The sequence below is a fragment of the Hylobates moloch genome, unplaced genomic scaffold, assembly GCF_009828535.3.
Source record: "Hylobates moloch isolate HMO894 unplaced genomic scaffold, HMol_V3 SCAFFOLD_2, whole genome shotgun sequence".
Lineage (NCBI taxonomy): Eukaryota > Metazoa > Chordata > Mammalia > Primates > Hylobatidae > Hylobates > Hylobates moloch.
Genome location: NW_026652277.1, coordinates 18,151,388 through 18,173,745, shown reverse-complemented (window position 1 = coordinate 18,173,745; position 22,358 = coordinate 18,151,388). Strand labels below are relative to the sequence as shown.

The 22,358-nt window shown below is 42.8% G+C and overlaps 1 protein-coding gene across 6 annotated transcripts in view; it reads right to left on the bottom strand.

The window, feature by feature from the left end:
• Positions 1-22,358, bottom strand: part of CACNB2 (calcium voltage-gated channel auxiliary subunit beta 2) — a 404,032-nt gene that overhangs the window by 40,843 nt on the left and 340,831 nt on the right. For all 6 annotated transcript variants that reach the window (XM_032165854.2, XM_032165884.2, XM_058432056.1 and 3 more), the window contains 2 exons: positions 4,127-4,249; positions 1,702-1,838 (listed from right to left, as the gene is read on the bottom strand). In XM_032165854.2, the coding sequence (XP_032021745.1) occupies positions 1,702-1,838; positions 4,127-4,249 (260 nt within the window). The remainder of the gene's footprint in view (positions 1-1,701; positions 1,839-4,126; positions 4,250-22,358) is intronic.

Sequence of the window (22,358 nt, the reverse complement as noted above, 5' to 3'; positions counted from 1 at the left end):
TTGGCTCACTTCAACCTCTGCCTCCCGGGTTCAAGCGATTCTCCTGCCTCAGCTTCTCGAATAGCTGGGACTACACACGCGCACCACCATACCCAGCTAATTTTTGTATTTTTTTCTTTTTTTAGTAGAGACAGGGTTTCACCATGTTGCCCAGGATGGTCTCAATCTCTTAACCTTGTGATTTGCCCGCCTCAGCCTCCCAAAGTGCTGGGATTATGGGTGTGAGCCACCGCACCCGGCCCCTGTATTTGGTATTCTATTCCTGTGTCAGTTTGCTTGGGATAATGGCCTCCAGCTCCATCCATGTTGCTGCAAAAGACATGATCCTGTTCTCTTTTTTTTGAGATAGAGTCTCACTCTCTCGCCCAGGCTGGAGTGCAGTGGCACGAATCTGGGCTCACTGCAACCTCCACCTCCTGGATTCAAGTAGTTCTCCTGCCTCAACCTCCCGAGTAGCTAGGATTACAGGTGCCCGCCACCATGCCCAGCTAATTTTTGTATTTTTAGTAGAGATGGGGTTTCACCATGTTGGCCAGGCTCGTCTTGAACTCCTGACCTCAGGTGATCCATCTGCCTTGGCCTCCCAGTGCTGGGATTACAGGCATGAGCTACCGTGCCCGGCCAATCTTTGTTCTTTTCTATGCGTGCCTCTACTTTTATATGACTGAATGCATCTCACCATCTGAGTGCTCTCAGTAACCTAGGAATTAATGAAAGTCAATTCTGGGGTGGAGGTCTCAAAACACAGAGGAATCCATCTGAACTAAATGAACTTGACAATTATAAAAAGCCAGTTAATGAGGATGGGTGTTCCAAACCACAAAGCATAATCTGTTTCACTCATCTGCTGACGCTTGAAAAAAATACTTGTTCACATTAAAGTATTATCACTGACAAAGGGATTTGCATCTTAGATAAACAAATAAGATGTAAGATGGAGAAAAGAGAAATCCAGCGATTCATATTTAAGAAAGGCCTTGCCCATGTCCCATCCTTTCACATCGGGAGAGGCATGCTGCGTCCTTAGACCCGTCTGCATGTGATTCCATGGGAAATTCAGTACATGTACGAGAAGCCTTTCTAGTGATTCTTTTAGAGAGGGACAGACAACCTCACGAATCCTAGGAGGGATTATTCAGCCCCAGCTTCTTACATAACTCATCTGATTGCCATCTGCACAGGCAGTTTTAACTTGTTTCATACTTCGCTTCTCTTTAAGTGCTTAACAGTGGGTAGAACTGAAAATTGAGTTTCTCAGGTGAAAATGAAACTAACGGATGACAAGAGCTGCCATTTCCTGATGACGTCTGAGACTGTCATCTCTCAAACATCTCCCAGCCATACCAGGCAGCTGCAGACAGTGGGATTAGTCACCAGGGCTATGATGTGCCAGACTATTTTTCAGTAAATGATTAAGGTTTCAGATTTTCCTCTGCACTGGAGCCTGAATTTAATACTCTATAACCTTAGCTCTTTTCATTAATGATAATAATTTGATACTTTCCCAAATAGGATGAAAATCAGGTGCTGGATTGAAGTTTTTTAAATGCAGAAAAATGCAAGATTTGTGATGCTATCAATAAACCGTATCACCAGCCTCCTTGCTAATACATAATAAAGGATATAGAATACAGCAGACAACAGTACACAGATAGTGGTATAATCTAAGTTTTATGCAAACACTTGACATCTGCCTCATACCTGGAGTAGAATTTCCCTTGCTTGGCTCTCTGTTCATGCTGCAGCCTCATGTTTTCTAGTTTGACTGGGCTTGGAATGAATCCGATTTCACAGCCTTCTTTTACCAATCGCCCTATCCACCAGTCATTGTTAAATTTCTAAACACAAAATCAAAAGCATTAAAAATCAGTGCACAGAAGGTCAAATCCTTGTTCTTCCACACTATTTTCAGTCGAGAGAAATATGGCAATGACAATTAACTATGCCTTAAGTATTATCATTCAAGAAACCCTTTGGCTCATGGGTTTCACATGTAAGAAATGCTTTTAGTGTCCTCAGCAATCTATCAAGGGCTCTGCATTCCTTGTCTGTCCTGGTGCTGCTGTAGGACCAGCCTGAATTCTGCTGCAGCAGCTGCTGTCACCATGAGTAAGGGATAAGCTCTCTGGGTTCAAAGAATAACAGCCCATCCTACCAAGAGATCTTTAGGAAGCATTGTTACAGAAATCTTCCCCTTATATAATCAGACCAATTGGAAGAAAGAGAGAAAGAGATAAATATTGAAGTGTACTTTAAATATTTCACATCACAGGACAATTTACCTTTGTGCAAACAGTTTTATAATTACACAATGCGATGTTCACAGATGATTTCTCTACTTGTGTGATGTTGACAATTTATCTTTTGCAGGTGGAATATGTATCTTAAATCTTTGTGATTTGCCTTCATTTTCCGCGATTGAATAAATCTGTCCTTGAACACTTCGAAGAAGAATATACATTCTGTTTTTCTTTTCCTTTCATGATGGAAAGATCCCCCTTTCAGCATCAATCATCAAGAAGAGACCCCATAATAATCTAACTTCCTGGTGTAAAGTGAGATTCTAGGCACAGCATCACTTCTGATAACTTTTTCTATTGTTCCCACCTAGCCAGTATTTGACATCTCTTTTCAGAGGTTACCGAAATGGTAGGCTCTCAATTCTCTAGGCTCTTTTATTTTCAATAGAGACAGGGTCTCGCTCTGTTGCCCAGGCTGGAGTGCAGTGACACGATCCTGGCTCACTCCTGTCTTGAATTCCCAGGCTCAATCAATCCACTGGACTCGTGCGTAGCCAGGACTACCAGTGTGTGCCATCACACCTGGCTAATTTTTTTTTTTTTTTTTTTTTTGTAGAGATGGGGTTTTATCCTGTTGCCCAGGCTGGTCTCAAACTCCTGGGCTCAAGAGATCTGCCTTCCTCGGCCTTCCAAAGTGCTTGAATTATAAGCATGAGCCATAGTACCCAGGCTTCTAGGTTCTTTTTTTTTGGAGACAGAATCTCGCTCTGTCACCAGGCTTGGGTGCAGTGCCACAATCTCGGCTCACTGCAACCTCCGACTCGCTGGTTCAAGCTATTCTCCTGCCTCAGCCTCTCGAGTAGCTGGGATTACAGGTATGTGCCACTACACCCAGATAATTTTCGTATTTTTAGTGGAGACAGGGTTCATCATGTTGGCCAGGATGGTCTTGATCTCCTGACCTTGTGATCCGCCCGCCTCGGCCTCCCAAAGTGTTGGGATTACAGGCATGAGCCACCGGGCCCAGCCCTAGGTTCTTTTAATTGGCAGTTATCAACTCCTTTGCTGACAGCCTTTAGTGCAGTGAAGAGTTTCAATTTACACATGCTTCCTATGACATATTATACCCTAGATGGAAGAGCTCCAAGTATAAATTCCTTCAGGTCCAAGAAAAACCTCAGGATCACACACTGAGAATATTCTACAGGGGAAATTTCTGGTCAGTTTACACAGTGCTCCACAAGGCAGGCATTTGATAAATGCTGACTCCAAATAAACTTTAATCAAGGATGAAAGTTTCCAATTTGCAGGTTGGGTCATTGCTCACTAGAAGGTGGAGACATTCAGTGTGTAGGAAAAGGACTTTTCCTGATACCTCTTTGTTACCTTATTGGTGTCAATTCTTACCATTCTCTCATTCACTGCAGAAATTTAGCATTTAAGGAGGAAAAAGGGCATCAGTAGTTTGAATGTAGACACTGTCAGCAGAGAGAAGAGTCATGACTTCTAGATATTATTATTAAACCCTCCCCAGATGGCTAGACTTCAGGCATCAGGCAAAACTACACCTAGTCAAGGTGAAACATTAAAAAAAAAGAAGTACAGGTTAAGCATAAAAAAGGATCATCTACTCTAGCAGTTCCCAATTTCTGGGCCACAGAGCCCCAGGGAGCGCTGAAGTTATTGCAAGAGGCCTGTGACTTCTTTCCATTTTAAAAGGTATATTTATATTAGCAGAGGTTGAGAGCCATTGATTTAGTATGTATGTTATACAACTGCAGCGATGTGCAATGCTACTTCACAGAAACGGCATATGAATAGGAAATAAGAAATGGTATGTCAAGGTGAAACATTACGCTGTTAGAAAATGAAATTATTCTCCTTACTTCCTTAACATGCAGAAAATCTTTTGCTTCGAATGAGATAGCCATGCCAGGCACTGGAACATCATCTTCATGGGCCGCACTGTAGCTGACATTTGTCCGAACCGCAAATGCAACGGGCTTTGTCTAAAGTGGGAAAAGGAAGAGGGAAAAAAATAAGAGCAAAACAACAGTGTCCCTCCTTTTCCCCTCAAATACAAAGACATACTAAATAACTACTGTAATCATTGTTGGTTTCCCCTCTGCACTGGTTCTTTATCACAAAACAGCTTGTTCGTATTCAAAACACTTGAAATCTCCTAGCTCTGAGCTACACAACACCCATTTCCGAACTAGAAAAAGGCCATTGTTCTCTTTGAAAGCACTACAAGTAATGAAGGTGAAGAAGAGCCACGGAAATATGTGTTTTCAACGTTGGCGCTTGTAGCAACTGTAAATCATGAAACACAAACATGAATAAAACGCCCAGTTCTTCGGTTTCAGTGGAAAGGACTTAGTCACTGCCCTGCTACCCCAAACACCTACTTTAATTAATTAATCATTAATGACATAATTCCGAAAGGTACAATCATTGAATGAAAAAAGAGCCAGGGAAAATATGCTACAACTATAGCAACTTTTATTCACGGCTGCAACGAATTATGAAAGTAATGACTTTTTCTTCTATTATTTCTCCTCCTTGAGTTTGTTCAACTACTAAAGATATTAATTAAGCTCTCTTTCCTTATTTGATGCTTTGAAATTTTACAGATAAAGGGCCAGGAGTGGTGGCTCATGCCTGTAATCCCAGCATTTTGTGAGGCCAAGGCAAGAGGATTGCTTGACCCTAGGAGTTCAAGATCAGCCTGGGCAACATAGCAAGACCTCTTCTCACTAAAAATCAAAAACGAAATTAGCAAGGTGTGGTGGCAGGCACCTCTACTCCCAACAACTTGGCATTCTAAGGCAAGAGGATCACTTAAGCCCAGGGGGTCTAGGCTGCAGTGAGCCGTGATCACGCGACTGCACTCCAGCCTGGGGGACAAAGTCAGTCCCTGTCTCAAAAAAAAAGAAAAAAACAAATCAAACCAAAAGAATTCACAGATAAACATTTATTCTCTCTTTAGCTAATACCTATTTATCCACAAGATGGAAGAAACAGGTAAGCTCAGAAATGGTGAAAATGGTATTGTTCTAAGTGGTGGCGTATTTCCTTCCCATTATGGGCAAGTGGATTGCTTCTGTATATTTCTCTCTCTCTCTTTTTTTTTTTTTTTTTTTTGATAGAGTCTCACTCTCTAGCCCAGGCTGGAGTGCAGTGGTGCAATTTCAGCTCACTGCAACCTCCTCCTCTGGAGTTCAATTGATTCTCCTGCTTCAGCCTCCTGAGTAGCTGGGATTATAGGCGTGACCCACCACGCCCAGCTAATTTTTTGTATTTTTAGTAGAGACAGGGTTTCACTGTGTTGGCCAGGCTGGTCTCGAACTCCTGACCTTGGGTGATCTGCCCACCTCAGCCTCCCAAAGTGCTGGGATTACAGGCACGAGCCACTGTGCCTGGCCTCTTCTATATATTTCTTATATACATGATATATACAAAGTAACATAGTTTTTCATGTGATATTCCTTTTAACTTACTTTTCTCTTTTTTTTTTTTGAGGTGGAGTTTCACTCTTGTTGCCCAGGCTGGAGAGCAATGGCATGATCTCGGCTCACTGCAACTTCCGCCTCCTGCGTTCAAGCGGTTCTCCTGCCTCAGCCTCCCCAATTGCTGGGATTACAGGCGCCCGCCACCACGCCCAGCTAATTTTTTGTATTTTTAGTAGAGATGGGGTTTCATCATATTGGTCAGGCTGGTCTTGAACTCCTGAACTCAGGTGATCTGCCTGCCTCGGCCTCCCAAAGTGCTGGGATAATAGGCATGAGCCACCGCATCCAGCTTAACCTATTCTTTAAAAAAATTATTTCGACCTCTCAGGAGGAGGGAACAGTTTCTCCCTACTCAATGAGCTCTCTACCTGGACTTGCCAGAGAAGACACGGGGGAGTTGGAGTAAAGAGAACCCATTTTTATTTCCAAATTTTCCAAAGTTAATTTGTTCTACCTGACTCTTGTCTGGGTTTAGACTGGGTTAAGAGCCCTGATGTTACTATGGTCTCGTCACAATTTGCAGACTGGGAAAGGAGAACCAAATTCTGGATACAGGCACAGTAGACATGAGGTGGAGTTAAATATTTGGAAGCCAGTTATTGACATCCACTGTAATTTTTTTTTTTTTTTTTGAGACTGAGTCTCACTGTGACGCCCAGGCTGGAGTGCAGTGGTGTGATCCCAGCTCACTGCAACCTCTGCCTTCTGGGTTCAAGTGATTCTTCTACAGCAGCCTCCTGAGTAGCTGGGACTACAGGCATCCGCCACCATGCCTGGCTAATTTTTGTATTTTTAGTAGAGATGGGGTTTCACCATATTGGCCAGGCTGGTCTTGAATGACATCCACTATAATTTTTAATGATACCAGGGATCCTGCTTCTTGTGTGGAATTATGGGAATTAAAAATACACATAAATAAATGGTGCCTATACCTGTACCACTGAAACACAATCCTTGATAGTATGATGTTTCTATTTTTTTCTAGAAATTTTCTTAAATATATAAAGTTTACTTCCAGAGCTACAATCATAATATACTGCATTTCATCCAATATTAAACATAAAGAAATGAAAAAACAAAAAATATATATTTTTTAGAAAGGCCAGGCGCTGTGGCTCATGCCTGTAAATCCCAACACTTAGGGAGGGCATGGTGGGAGCATCACTTGAGCCCAGGAGTTTGAGACCAGCCTGGGCAACAAAGTGAGACCTCATCTCTTATACACACACACACACAGTTTTTATACTTTTAAAAATATATTTTGGCCAGGCGCGATGGCTCATGCCTGTAATCCCAGCACTTTGGGAGGCGGAGGTGGGAGGATCACCTGAGATCGGGAGTTCGAGACCAGCCTGACCAATATGGAGAAACCCTATCTCTACTAAAAATACAAAATTAGCTAGGCATGGTGGTACATGCCTGTAATCCCAGCTACTCGGGAGGCTGAGGCAGGAGAATCACTTGAACCCGGGAGGCAGAGGCTGCAGTGAGCAAAGATCATTGAGCCACTGCACTCCAGCCTGGGTGACAGAGTGAGACTCCATCTAAAAAAAAAAAACAAAAAAGACTACCTCAACCATTCACCAATCACCCTTCTTTGATACTTAGGTTCACAACATTATTCAATATGAAAAATATTCTGCTTTGAAAAATCTTTGTACAAAAGCCTCTTTCTACCAAGAATTCTTTTCTTAGGATGGAGTCCCAGAGGTAGCATGTGTCAGACATGAGTTATTAAGACTTTTAAATTTTTATTCTAAACTACTGTCCAAATGGGCCACACTGTTTTATACTATACCCAGCACTAAAGCAAGATGCACTTTTTAGTGAGATGTAATCTGAAAAATATTTTAAAGTTTCTACATTTTGTTTTTTAAAAAAAACTTTTTAGAGACAGGGTATTGCTGTGTTGCCCAGGCTGGTTTCAAACTCCTGGTCTCAAGTAATCCTCCCGCCTCAGCCTCCCAAGGACGTAGTCTTCATCAAACTCAGTTTTACCACTAGAAATACAATTTCCATGAGTAGATCCATCCATTATTCAGAAAAGTTTCTGATCACAAAAGTATAGCTCCAAGATTTAAAAAAAAAATCCTAGCATGGTCTTTCACTTCTTTCAGATTTTTCTTTTATTCCTTGGAAGATACGGAGTTTAAGCATCACATATAGTTTTTCATCAATGTAAGACACATTTTTAATGCCTGACTCGACGGAAGACCCCATAGAAAATCTTATGACTTTTACCAACTTTTTATCACTTTTCAATCATCTGAGTAGCAGAAAGAGGGGACTGAAAAAGGAAAAAGAAATTAAAGTGGTGGTGGAAATTGGTGTATAATTCCAGAGACCATAGGTAATAATTTTATGCTCTTAGATTAAGATGTTAAGTTGGAACGTGCCTCCTTTCTTGCCTCACCTCCTGTAACCAACGATGCTACCATTAGATGTGGTTTATATGGGAATTAGCTTTATGGAAGTAGGAAAGAAGAGCAGCAGATACCTATTCCTCAATATCTTTACTTCAGGAACTGTATTTCTAAAATTAGATTAGAGTACAGTCAAGGGATGTGGGAGACAGATGTAGCCAAGATAAAAGACCCCAGGATGCTAAACCAAAGAGGCCAGTGACAATGTCACTTCTGATTCCCTGGTCTCACTTCAGCTTCCAGTGTGTCTACAACGTGGAAGGTATTCTCCATATTAATTTCATTCGTATGGGTTCAAGAACAAGGGGTTTTAAGTGGACTTGGATTTGGATGTTGATTCTGCCATTTATTAGGTGAGTGGCCTGGGCAAATTCTTTAGTCTCATTGAGCATATTTTCACATGGCTAAAACAAGGGTAAGAACACCATTCTTTAAGGTAATGAGATTACAGAAAATGGATTGCACCAGGCTAGGCTAGTATTGTGTAAATAGTCATCCCTTGATATCTGCCATGATATTGTTTCCAGGACCCTCAAAATCTATAGATGTTCAAGCCCTTGATATAAAACAGTGTACTTGGCCGGGTACAGTGGCTCAGGCCTGTAATCCCAGCACTTTGGGAGGCAGAGGTGGATGGATCACGAGATCAGGAGTTTGAGACCAGCCTGACCAACATGGAGAAACCCTGTCTCTACTAAAAATACAGAAATTAGCCAGATGGGGTGGCACAGACCTGTAATCCCAGCTACTCAGGAGGCTGAGGCAGGAGAATTGCTTGAACCTAGGAGGTGGAGGCTGCAGTGAGCCAAGATTGTGCCACTGCACTCCAGCCTGGGCAACAAAGGGAGACTCCATCTCAAACAAACAAAAAAACACCGTACTATTTGCACATAACTGCACACATCCTCTGTATGCTTTATCTCTAGATGACTTATAATACCTAATACAAGGTAAACGCTATGCAAATAGTTATTCAATTTTAGTGCTTTTTATGTTTATCATTCTTATTGTTGTAATTTTTTTTTTAACATTTTCAATCCACAGTTGGTTGAATCCGTGAATGTGGAACCCACGGATAAAGATGGCTGACTATATATATAGTAAGTGCTTATTAATAGGCATTTGCTATATATCAAAGTAAATGCTACACATAAGTACATATTTCTCTGTATTTACCCCCCATTAAGGCCCAACACAAGTCATTTCCTGTGTGGCCTTCCACTGTAAACATCCTCAAACCAAACTCATCAACACAGTTTAATATCTGCCACATGCACCACACAAACTAACTCACTATTAAAGTCAAGATGCTTTTCTGTGATATAGATTCTTTCATAGTCTCTGGGACTTGAGCAAATGGTAAGGTTTTCCCATATTCATTTTCTTTTCTTTTCTATTTTTTTTTTTTTTGTTTTGAGATGGAGTCTTGTTCTGTCACTCAGGCTGGAGTGAAGTGGAGCGATCTTGGCGCACTGCAATCTCTGCCTCCTGGGTTCAAGTGATTCTCTTGCCTCAACCTCCCAATTAGTTGAGACTACAGGTACATGCCACCACACCCAGCTAATAATTTTTATATTTTTAGTAGAGACAGGGTTTTGCTGTGTTGGCCATACTGGTCTTGAACTGTTGACCTCAGGTGATCTGCCTGCCTCAGCTTCCCGAAATGCTGGGATTACAGGTGTGAGCCACCATACCCGGCCAGGTTTTCCCATATTCACTTTGTTTACAGTGTTCTATCTTGATATGGTTTGAATTTGTGTCTCTGGCCAGACTCATGTGGAATTGTAAGCCCCAGTGTGGGAGGTGGGGCCTGGTAGGAGGTGATTGGATCATAGGGGTAGATTTTCCCCTTTGGTGCTGTTCTCATGATAAGACTTCTCCTAAGATCTGGTTGTCTAAACATGTGTGGCACCTCTCGCCTCTCTCTCGCGCCAGTGCCAGCCATGTATGATATGCCTGTTTTCCCTTCATCTTCCTCGATGACTGTAAGTTTCCTGAGGCCTCCCCTAGAAGCCAGATGCCAACACCATGATTCCTGTACAGCTTGCAGAACTGTGAGCCAACTAAACCTCTTTCCTTGATAAATTACTCAGTCTCAGATATTTCTTTATAACAGTGTAACAATGCAGGAATGCACTGACACATATCTCTTCCATTCTGATTTTCTTTGATAGTCCTCAAACACTGAGGCTTTTTTTTTTTTAACCAACTTGAAGTTCCAAGGGAATATCCCTTAAAGAATCATTGAACTTTTATCCATGAAACCATTTGTTGATCAAATGTATCCTGTTTTAAGTTGACAACTTCATTTTTGACTTAATCTCAGAATGATAAAGAGCCACATGCGACTCTTCCCTCTTACCATTCAGAGCTCTTGCCCTTGTTCACACTCCAAAATTTACTTTTGGTCTGGAAGCCTACCAGATTGTTTTTCCCCTAGACAGGGTCTTTATGTTGCCCAGGCTGGAACTAAGTGGTGCAATCATGGCTCACTGTAGCCTCAACCTCCTAGGCTCAAATAATCCTCCAGTCTCAGCCTCCTGAGTAGCTGGGACTACAGGCTCATGCCACCATGCCCAGCTAATTTTTTTTTTACTTTTTGGAGAGATGAGGTCTCGCTTTGATGCCCAGGCTGTTCTTGAACTCCTGGCCTCAAGTGATCCTCCCGCCTTGGCCTTCCAAAGGGCTGAGATTATAGGTGTGAGCCACCGCACCCGGCCCTACCAAATTTTTATGGTTTTCCAGCATCATGGCCCTGGGGCATGGTTCACCTCATTCCTAGTTCACTCCTATGTGGTCCATCATAAATACTGACGAATAGAACTGATTCTTGGATATGAATGTTTGAAGCCAGTGGGCCATTTACTCTTTCTTCTTATTTTGCTTTCTCCTTAAGGTAAAGAAGAGTCCCAAGAAGCAGGAACAAACAGAAGCCAAGAAATCTTGGTGTTCCAGAGGCTTCACAGGAATACCAGGAACAGTGGGGATTGTGACAAAAGAGTGACACAGTGCTCTGGGACATGCTGGGACACAAGAGGTGCTCTGGCTCTTGAGAAAAGCAAAGCTATTCCAGATCCCAAGGCCAAATGTAACTGTGGTCTGCTCTAGTTAACAGGTTGCCCTTCAAGCTGTTCTTTTCCTGCCACCCTGTAACTCCACCCTCCCACCAGGTTTATCGGAAAGGCTTGGTCATAGCTGTAGGGTAAGATGGGGAAGAAAAGCAGAAGGCACAGATATAGAAATAGCCCACAGCCCTAGGGAGGATCCTGTAGAAGGAGCTTCAGGGATGGCTGCTGCGGAATTGTATTGAAATCTACATTTAGATTTAGATTCATCCTGCTCTACAGAATCATGAGGATGCTACACTGGTTAGGAGACAATAGGGTCCTCCATTTCACTTTCACTCAACCTCTGTTAACATCCTAAGGACTTTATTGCCAGGCCAGTGTGAGAGCTGGAGTCTGCTTTTGCAGATTCTACCTGGATTCCTGGCCAACTTGCTCTGCGGCTATGGAGGGTCAGGCCCATGAGGTGACGTCAGACTTTTCTACCAGTTTTTGCTTCTCCCTGTTCCAAGCCAAGAAAAAAAGGAATTGATTCCTTTTCCAGTTTCTGGTACTTTCAACATGGCATATGAGCACATGCTACACAGCATGAGGGCGACTGGTAAATCACCTATGCACTGTAGCCCCCTTTTTGGGATAAAGAATTAAATGTTTGCGGCATATTGGTTTGTGGACCCGAACAGATCCTCAAAATAAATTTGTAAGTACCAATTTGTAGAAGAGTGGCATCTCTTTATCCAGACAATAATGTAGAAGTGCTTTAAAAACATCAAGGTTGGTCGGGTGCGGTGGCTCACATCTGTAATCAGAGGCAGGTGGATTGCTTGAGCCGAGGAGTTTCAGACCAGCCGGGGCAACATGGTGAAAGTCTGTCTCTACCAAAAATACAAACAAGAGCCAGCCGTGGTGGCGTGCACCTGTGGTCCCAGCTACTCATGAGGCTGAGGTGGGAGGATCGCTTGAGCCCCGGAGGTCAAGGGTGCAGTGAGCCATGATCACATCACTGCACTCCAGCCCGGGCAGCAGAGAGAGACCCTGTCTCAAAAAACAGAAACTAAAATACCAAAGCCATGTCCTGTTCAACACTGCGTCTCCAGTATGTTTCCAATCAGTATTTATTGAGAAGGGAATGTGTAAGTGGTAAGAGATGTTAAGAAATTTATATTCTCTTCTTCTAGGTCCTTCTTTACCTTGTACATGACAGGACTTACTGTAAAATGATGAGAGCTACCACTTTGGGAATGTCGGCCAAGGGACAAACAATGTGCTGTATATTATACATAGATTGCTACATTTCATTTAACCCCAGCTACAATTGTTTTATTCCAAGGTGAAGAAACTGAGGCTCAAAAAAGTTCTCCCAGCCATTCACTGTGGCACACGCTTGTAGTCTCAGCTATTCAGGAGGCTGAGGCAACAGGATGGCTTGAGTTCAGGGGTTTGAATCTAGCCTGGGCAACATTGCAAGATCCTTTCTCTGGAAAAAAAAAAAAAAAATAAAATTTTAAGACAATATTTGTGAAAGATTTTTTTTTTTTTTTTTTTTTTTGATGGAGTTGCACTCTTGTTGCCCAGGCTGGAGTGCCATGGTTAGGTCTCAACTCACTGCAACCACCGCCTCCCAGGTTCAAGCGATTCTCCTGCCTCAGCCCACCGAGTAGCTGGGATTATAGGCGCCCACCACCATGTCCAGTTAATTTTTTGTATTTTTTGTTTCTTGAGACAGAGTCTCACTCTGTCACCCAGGCTGGAGTGCAGTGGCGCGGCTCACTGCAATCTCCGCCTCCCGGGTTCATGTCATTCTCCTGCCTCAGCCTCCCAAGTAGCTGGGACTACAGGTGCCTGCCACCATGCCTGGCTAATTTTTTGTATTTTTAGTAGAGACGGGGTTTCACCATGTTAGCCAGGAAGGTCTCGATCTCCTGACCTTGTGATCCGTCCACCTCGGCCTCCCAAAGTGCTGGGATTACAGGCGTAAGCCACTGTGCCCTGGCCCAAATCATTATTTTTATTTATTTAGATCTTCTGATTCTCTCTTTACGTCTCTTTTTCACCATCTATAAAGCTGTATTTCATGAATGGCTGGGTGTGGTCGCTCACGCCTGTAGTTCCAGCACTTTGGGAGACCAAGGTAAGCGGATCACCTGAGGTCAGGAGTTCAAGACCAGCCAGTGCAACATGGTGAAAGCCTGTCTCTAATAAAAGTACAATTTGCATGGCTTTTTAATCCCTCTGTAAAACTAGGGTCGCTGCGGCCTTTCAGTGTTTCCTGTGCAGGGTCCTTGGTGTGGAATTTTATAAACTATGAAACCATCTATGTCTTCCTATCTCATTTTTTTTTTTTTTTTTGAGATGGAGTCTCGCTCTGTTGCCCAGGCTGGAGTACAGTGTGGCAGGATGTCAGCTCACTGCAACCTCCACCTCCTGGGATCAAGTGATTCCCCTGCTTCAGCCCCCAAGTAGCTGAGACTATAGGTGCCCGCCAACACACCCAGCAAATTTTTGTATTTTTAGCAGAGACAGGGTTTCACTATGTTGGCGAGGCTGGTCTCTAACTCCTGACCTCAGGTGATCCGCCCACCTCGGCCTCCCAAAGTGCTGGGATAACAGGCGTGAGCCACCGCGCCCCTCCACAAGTCAGTCATCTTGAGAAGGCTGCTGAAGAGACCAACCACCTGGTTTCACCACCTCCCTTCCCACCCTGACTCCAGCACTGTTACTGATACATGAGCTAGAAATAAATTATTTCAGCAAATAGGGTAACAGAGTCCTCGGTAAGGCTTCCTTCTAATGAAACACAGCCCCCAGATTGTTTCTTTTCTAACAAAAAGCAGCCTGAAAAATCCAGCTGCAAGCATAGATAAACAAGCTAAAACTTTGCATAGGTAAATGCCGCAGCTGTGCCAATAGATAAAGGCTACCTGGGGGCCAGGCATGTGCAACCTGGTGGCTCCACCTTCCCTTTTGTTTGTCAACCACATGTACAGTGAGGAACAGACAACATGGCGCTGGCCAGGTTGAGACCCCATCTGCATAAAAGATTAGGGTAGGCTGGCCAGCATCTTCATGCACCATACAAATGTTACACCTGGTCTGAACAATCTCTCGGGCCCTATGTAAAGCAGACACCGCCTCCTCAAGCTCAGCTATGAAACCCATGCGTTTCACCATGAAACCAGATGACGCACTCGGGAGCCCCTCAGTTGCAAGAGAGAGCTATTCTCTTTTCTCTTTCTTTCACCTGTTAAACCTCCGCTCTTAGACTCATTTCTTCTATGTCCACATCCTCGATTTCCCTGCTGTGAGACAATGAACCTCAGATATTTACCCCAGATAACAATGCTTCATTACTATCTGGCCTACAGACCCAAAAGGATGGCCCAGAAACATCTGTTCAAGCTCCCCAAACTTCCCACCTTCTCGATGCTTCTGACTCATGCCCTCTATCCCCTGGCCTTGAAGTCCTTCATCTCACTGCCATATGCTCTTTTCTGCCTAGAGACAGATGCCTGGACCCTGTCATTAACAGATGGGTATACACGAGCACCAATCTGGCAGGGCTGGAAGGATATTAGTGGACAGCTTTTTGGCCACGGGACTTGCTTTTTCTCACATCCAAAGGAAACTCCATTTGCTCCACAGAGGCCTGGTGTGTGGAGTCCCACAGGCTCCTGTCAGGGATGTGGTTAACGTTTACAGCAGGAACAACTTTTATTTTCTTATAGCCTTCTGGAATCACTAGGCCTAAGGCTGCTAAGCACCAATTATTATAAGAGGAGATAATTAACTTAAAAGTATCTTTGGTTATGAAATAGAATAAACACATTATAATTTCATGGCACTATAGTTCTAGCTTTCTTCCTAAACAATGACTAATGAGTTAATAGTGAAGCTAATAATTTGAATGCTATAGCACAATGCATACCTTAAGTTTAATAAAAATGTGCCAGTGGTAGAATGAATACCTACTATTAAAAAGTGAAATGAAATTCACTCAAGGATAGAAATAAACTTCTGACCATGATTAATATAGTTATTTAGATTTTTATGCATTGATTTCTTCATTTCCTAATACAAAGGTGAATTTTACTATGCTAAATAGCAAAGTATGGTTTTCAATTTTCATCCTGAAACTGTCAGTCACTAACAACATAAAAGGAAAATTCATAGTTTGTTTTAATGTCTATAATAGATTTGTCTTAAATATTAACTACTCTCAATTTGCTCTTTTTAGGGAAATGGAAAAAAAAATGACCCAGATCCCTACTGTAAGAGACTACGGACGCCAGGCACGGTGGCTCACATCTGTAATCCCAGCACTCTGGGAGGCCGAGGCAGGCAGATCACTTGAGGTCAGGAGTTCGAGACCAGCCTGGCCAACATGGTGAAGAAAAGACAGGTCAAGAAGATCTAATCCGATTTTATCCATTTACTTGTTGTGTACAATAACTTCTTAGAAAACTTGTTCTACTCTTTTATTATATTAAATGCCTCAGGTGGGAGTACAGCTATCAAGTCTTATAAAGGAAGCACCCAGGAACTGAAGAGGTACTGACTATACTTATAGGAACCAGGTCATAGCCATCTGCTTTATTTAGCACTTATTGATATCTTACTTTCCAGTTACCCTTGTCTGATTATAACTTCTCGGTATCATCTTGCTAACTTTCAATGATAATAAAAAATCCCTCCTTTATAGAAGGAAACTTTTCAACTTTATTTTTTGTATGTGGGCAAAAATTCCTACAATATATTTTGAAGCAAATATATATATATATATATATTTTTAAACAGCGTCTCACTCTGTCACCCAGACTGGAGTGCAATGATGTGATCTTGCCTCACTGCAACCTCTGCATTCCATGCTCCAATGATCCTCCCAAGTAGCTGGGATTACAGATACGCGCTATGATGTCTGGCTACTTTTTGTATGTTTTGTAGAGACAGGGTTTCACTACGTTATCCAGGCTGGTCTCCAACTCCTGGACTCAAGCAATCTGCCCTCCTCAGCCTCCCAAAGTGCTCAGATTACAGGTGTGAGACATCACGCCCAGTCAGGATTTTGTTTTAGATGATCAACATGTATATATGTAAGTGCAAGTGTACATACATATTTATTAAATTTGAAATGATTAAGAATTAAGCAAAGGGGTAAATACAACAAACATTGTACTTTGCACCTGTTTAAAATCCAGCACTGCGTGGTTGAAAGGACAGAGTGGCACAAGAGACAGGGCTTCAATCCTTATGTCTCCTGAGACCCCAGTGAGGGAGCTTGTGTCTACACCAGGCCGAAGAACTTTAGCTACAGTGATTGAAAAGTTTGGATTCTCAGGTGTTCTCATACTCATTTGCTCACTCTCTTCTTCCCCTGGTTAGCTGCATCTTTTGTGTAGCTGCTGCCTATAACTCCTGAGTGATAACTTGGTATTTTTATTCCTTCTCTTTGCTTATCAGTTACACTTCACTCACTTAGCTCTCCCATTTCTTAGCTGGTTTTCTCTAATACCGTATCTATTTTTTTTTCTTTTTTTTTTTTTGAGACAGAATCTGGCTCTGTCACCCAGGCTGGAGTACAGTGGCGTGATCTCAGGTCACTGCAATCTCTACCTCCCGGGTTCAAGTGATTCTCCTGCCTCACCCTCCCAAGTAGCTGGGATGATAGGTGCCCGCCGCCATGCCCAGCTAATTTTTGTATTTTTAGTAGAGATGGGGTTTCATCACGTTGGCCAGGCTGGTTTTGAACTCCTGACCTCAAGTGATCTGCCCGCCTTGGCCTTCCAAAGTGCTGGGATTGCAAGTGTGAGCCACTATGCCTGGCCTTGTTTTTCTTAAAGTACAAAAATTTCAAAAACAAAATAAAAAGCAGCCTGATGTAAGGCTATCTTGCTAGACACCAGTGACATCACTTTTTGAAGAGTCTCAGCCCACGAAATGTGGCCCAGCAAATATTCACAGTACCCTGAACACTGAGCTGTTTTCACTTTTGTCACCGCGGTTCCACTCAGTAATTGTATTCTGTGGCAAGGACAGTAATGAAAGAGTTAACAGACTCCAACAGTTGTATCCCTTTTAAACTGATGCTGGCATTTAAATTGTTATAAAATGTCTATTCTGTACTTATTTAGAAAATTATACACTACAAAGAATTTCCAAAGAAGCATTCTAAACAAACACCAGGAAAGCCTTTACAAAGTACATGCTGACAAGCAAGGGGAGACACATTATATTTTATGTTAATTCAGTAATCTTCACCTTCTTCTCCACTGCAACAGCTGCGGTTTTAGCTAAGTTCAGAGAGGTCTAGTGACCAGAAGTTATATAAATTTCAGCATTTTTATTTCATTATTTATTTTACACTCATGTTTTGGTTTTCTTTTTTCTTTTTTTTTCTTTTTTCTTTTTTTTTTTTTTTGAGACAGAGTTTCGCTCTTATTGCCCAGGCTGGAGTGCAGCGGAGTGATCTTGGTTCACTGCAACATCCACCTCCTGGGTTCAAGCGATTCTCCTGTCTCAGCCCCCCCAGTAGCTGGGATTATAGGAACCCGCCACCACGCCCAGCTAATTTTTGTATTTTTAGTAGAAACGGGGTTTCACCGTGTTGGCCAGGCTGGTCTCTAACTCCTGACCTCAGGTGATCCACCGGCCTCAGCCTCCCAAAGTGCTGCGATTACACGCATGAGCCACTGTGCCTAGCCTGTTTTGTTTTTTTTTTAAAAAACCAAAATGATTGAGCAGAGCATCTCCATGACCCAAACCAAATGTTTTGGCAGGGATTGGATTAGTGCAGAGAGTTGTGGGTGGTGAGTTCTGAACATGAAACCCCGTGTGATCACGCACTCTCTAGAAACTCTTAAAACATTTGCTGCTGCCCTTACTTCAGTGTTGAGATCAGACTTTCTGAAGGAAAGCTTTGTGACCAATTGTTGCCCTGTTTGAAGGGGCAGAAACAAGGTCCAAAGAGCAGACACAGGAGGAAGGCACAGATGAGCTGAATATATGAAAACTTTTCTAAAATGACAGATGCTCCACTATGACTGGGGTGCATTTTTAGAGGCAAACTTATCATTGGAACATCTACAAATAAACTCTGAGAATAACTTGTAGTAACTCCAAAGGTCTTTAATAAAGATACCCCAGGCCCGGCGTGGTGGCTCATGCCTGCAATCCCAGCACTTTGGGAGGGCGAGGTGGGCGGATCACCTGAGGTAAGGAGTTTGAGACCAGCCTGCGCAACGTGGTGAAACCCTGTGTCTACTAAAAATACAAAAAATTAGCTGGGCATGGTGGCGGGCACCAGTAATCCCAGCTACTCAGGACGTTGAGGCAGGAGAATCGCTTGAACCCGAGAGGTGGAGGTTGCAGTGAGCCGTGATCATGCCACTACACTCCAGCCTAGGCAACAGAGCGAGACTGCATCTCAAACAAACAAACAAACAAACAAAAAACAAAACACTCGAATATCTGCTCAAGGCATCTTCAGTCTAGCCAGGAGATATTCTAACTTCCGTAGGTCCTTCTGTCAGTTGACATTTCAGAAGCAGTGGTTGGCTCTTGGGTACAAATCTAAACTTCCCTGAGGTATACCTGTGGCAGTATACAGATTTGATTCAGCTTGATAAACAGACCTGTTTTTTTCAGACATTATTAGACTGTAATAATTAATAACTGCCCTATTTGCAACTGTATTGTGCTTACTATGTAGAAGTCCTGGTGCTTAAATATATCTTAGTTAGTTGCTGTAAAAACCAATAAGAGACAAGGTGTGGTGGCTCACGCCTGTAATCCCAACATTTTGGGAAGCCGAGATGGATTGCTTGAGGCCATGAGTTCGAGACCAGCCTGGGCAACATGGCAAAACCCCCTCTCTACTAAAAAACCCCCCAAAATTAGTAGGGTGTGGTGGCAGGTGCCTATAATCCCAGCTACTCAGGAGGCTAAGGCCAGAGAATTGCTTGAACCCAGGAGGCAGAGGTTGCAGTAAGCCAAGATTGTGCCATTGCACTCCAGCCCTCCAGCCTGAGTGACACAACAAAACTCTGTCTCAGAAAAAAAAATTGTGACAAGCTTATTTCATTTATTGCCTTTTCATGTCAGTTGTAATGGCTGTCCATATCTGTAGCCACCCAAGAGATGATATAGCTTATTTAATCAATAAGACAAGTTCTCAGCTCTCCAGGCAGCAGATACTGAGGCACTGATCTTACATAAGAGTACAATCTCAGGGAAGAGAAGTGAGGGGCCAGAGAAGGAATCAGGGAAGGAGAGGAAGAGACCATGTGAGGGGCTGTAATAGACTTGGCTGCTACTAGGTGTGATTGATTGATGGCCCAATCCTTCTGGACTATCTTCTGAGAAGCCATAAGCCACATCTCAAGACACTCTGTTAAAGGAATGACGGGTCAGGTACGGTGGCTCATGTCTATAATCCCAGCACTTTGGGATGCTGAGGCGGGCATATCACTTGAGGTCAGGAGTTTGAGACCAGCCTGGCCAACATGGTAAAACCCCATCTCTACTAAAAATACAAAAACTAGCCAGGCATGGTGGTGCACACCTGTAGTCCCAGCTACTCGGGAGGCTAAGGCGAAAGAATCACTTGAAGCTAGGAGGAGGAGCTTACAGTGAGCTGAGATCATGCCACTGCATTCCAGCCCAGGAGACAGAAAAAGACTCTGTCTCAAAAAAAAAAAAAAAAATACATATATATATATATATATGTATTTTTAATATACCTCATATACTGTATTAGTCTGTTCCCACACTGCTATAAAGAACTACCTGAGACTGGGTAATTTATGAAGAAAAGAGGTTTAACTGATTCAGTTTCTCAGGCTTAACAGGAGGCTTCAGGAAATTTATAATCATGACCAAAGGGGAAGCAAGCATGTCTCATCACAGCAGAGCAAGAGAGAGTGAGAGTGAGAGAGAGACACGTACTTTAAAACCATCAGATCTCATGAGAACCTCACTATCATGAGAACAGAAAAGTGGAAATCCACCCCCATGATCCAGTCACCTCCCACCAGGCCCCTCTCCTGATATGTGGGGATTACAATTTACAATTCAATGTGAGATTTGGGTGGGGACACACAGCCAAACCATATTAGGTACTATCTCCGCAGACAATCTCAACAATTTCTCAACATTTGTAAACAGAAAGTTAGTCCCTACTAGAGATCCCAGAAGTTTTCTTAAGTTTTTTTATGGTTCTCGAAATTCATCTAACTAGAATTTTTATTAAGAACACCAGGTATACCTACAGTAATTTCTCAGCACAGATCTCTTAAGAGATAGGATCACAGATTCTGTGGCTCTGTGCATTTATCTTGGCAGAAAAGAATTCAGGGAATGGGTGTCAGGAAGGATAGACATATAAAAAGATATATACATATACACACAGATTATATATATTATGTAATACAGATATATGTATACAGATAACAATATGTACACACACAGATATGTATATATATAAATGATCCATATTACATAAAATATATATGAATTTTGATGAAAGAGTCAAACTCTGTCAAAATTTGAAGAGATTTCTTTTTTTTTTTTTATTTATTAGATACCGGGTCTCACTCTGCCACCCAGACTGGAGTGCAGTGGTAGGATCATAGCTCACCGCAACCTTGAACTACTGGGCTTAGAGCAATCCTCCCGACTCAGCCTCCTGAGTAGTTGGCCTGTTGAAATGAAGAAGCCGCCTCAAGGTCTCCCACATCCCTCCCACAGCAAAGGCTGTATCTGCCCAGGACCCAGAGGCACCAAAGAGACCAATCGTTTTTGCTTCCCCTCCCTGTTAAGACCAAGAATGCAACCAAACCTGAACTGCCAAGAGACTATTTACAAATTTATATCTGTTACTGGATCCATTCATTCCCCCTAGTAATCCCCTCAATGGAATTCTTCTTCTCCCTGCTCCCATAACTTGTTTGGCCAGAACACTGCATAAGCTTCTGAACTCTATCAGGGAATAAGTAATCTGAGATTCTCCCCGTGTGCACGTTAAATACATTTGTATGCCTTTTCTCCAATTAACCTGTCTTTAGTGAGTTGCTTTTTCTGCAAACTTTCACAGGGTGAAGAGGAAGTTTCCTTTGGCCTTTATACCAGCAGCTTCAGAAGTTTACTATGCATGCATTTCACACTCAGTATCAAGTGGTGACACCACCATTCTATATATTTTTCACCATATACACTTCAGATATCTTTAATAAGTTTTGAAGAATGTCACAATTGGAGACAATTCTCAAGGGAAAATGAAAATCACAAAACGTATAAGAATTGTGAGCTGCGGTCAAATGGAAGTCAGGGTTCTCCCCTGATGGTTTTCCAGAATGTTCTGTGGGAAATAGAAGAGGATGCAGTTGTAAAAGGAAAATAAAAACTCTGGCCAGGCGCGGTGGCTCATGCCTGTAATCCCAGCACCTTCGGAGGCCAAGGTGGGAGGATCACCTTAGGTCAGGAGTTTGAGACCATCCTGGGCAACATGGTGAAATCCCATTTCTACTAAAAATATAAAAATTAGCCAGGCGTGGTGGCCGCTGCCTGTAATCCCAGCTACCCAGGAGGCTGAGGCAGGAGAATCACTTGAACCCAGGAGGTGCTTCCAGTGAGCCAAGATGGAGGCTTTGCACTCCAGCCTGGGCAACAGGAGTGAAATTCCATCTCAAACAAACAAACAAACCTCGGAACCCCAATTCACTCTGCCAAAAGAAAAAAAAAATGGAGCTGAAAGCTGAGCATGCAAGAAGTTGCCTTCCCTTTTGTTCCTAAGCAGACAGCTACAACTAAAAGGTTAAATACTTCCTACTCTATGTGCACCTTATCTTTGTAAAGTGCCAATTTACTGAGAGCCAGAGGAATATATGATTGACTCTTCCCCCACCTGCCCCTTTTCTTCTGCAATATGTGATCACCACACCCTCCATCTTCCCCCTGCAGCCCACTCTTCCCCTTTAAATATTGATGCCCTCAAATTCACCTTTGGAGAAAGGCCCAGACCACAGACTGTTTTTGTGATTCCATGTTCTTTTCTCCTGGGCATATCCTTAATCTTGGCAAAGTGAGCTTCTAAATTGATTGAGACCTGTCACAGAGACTTCTGGA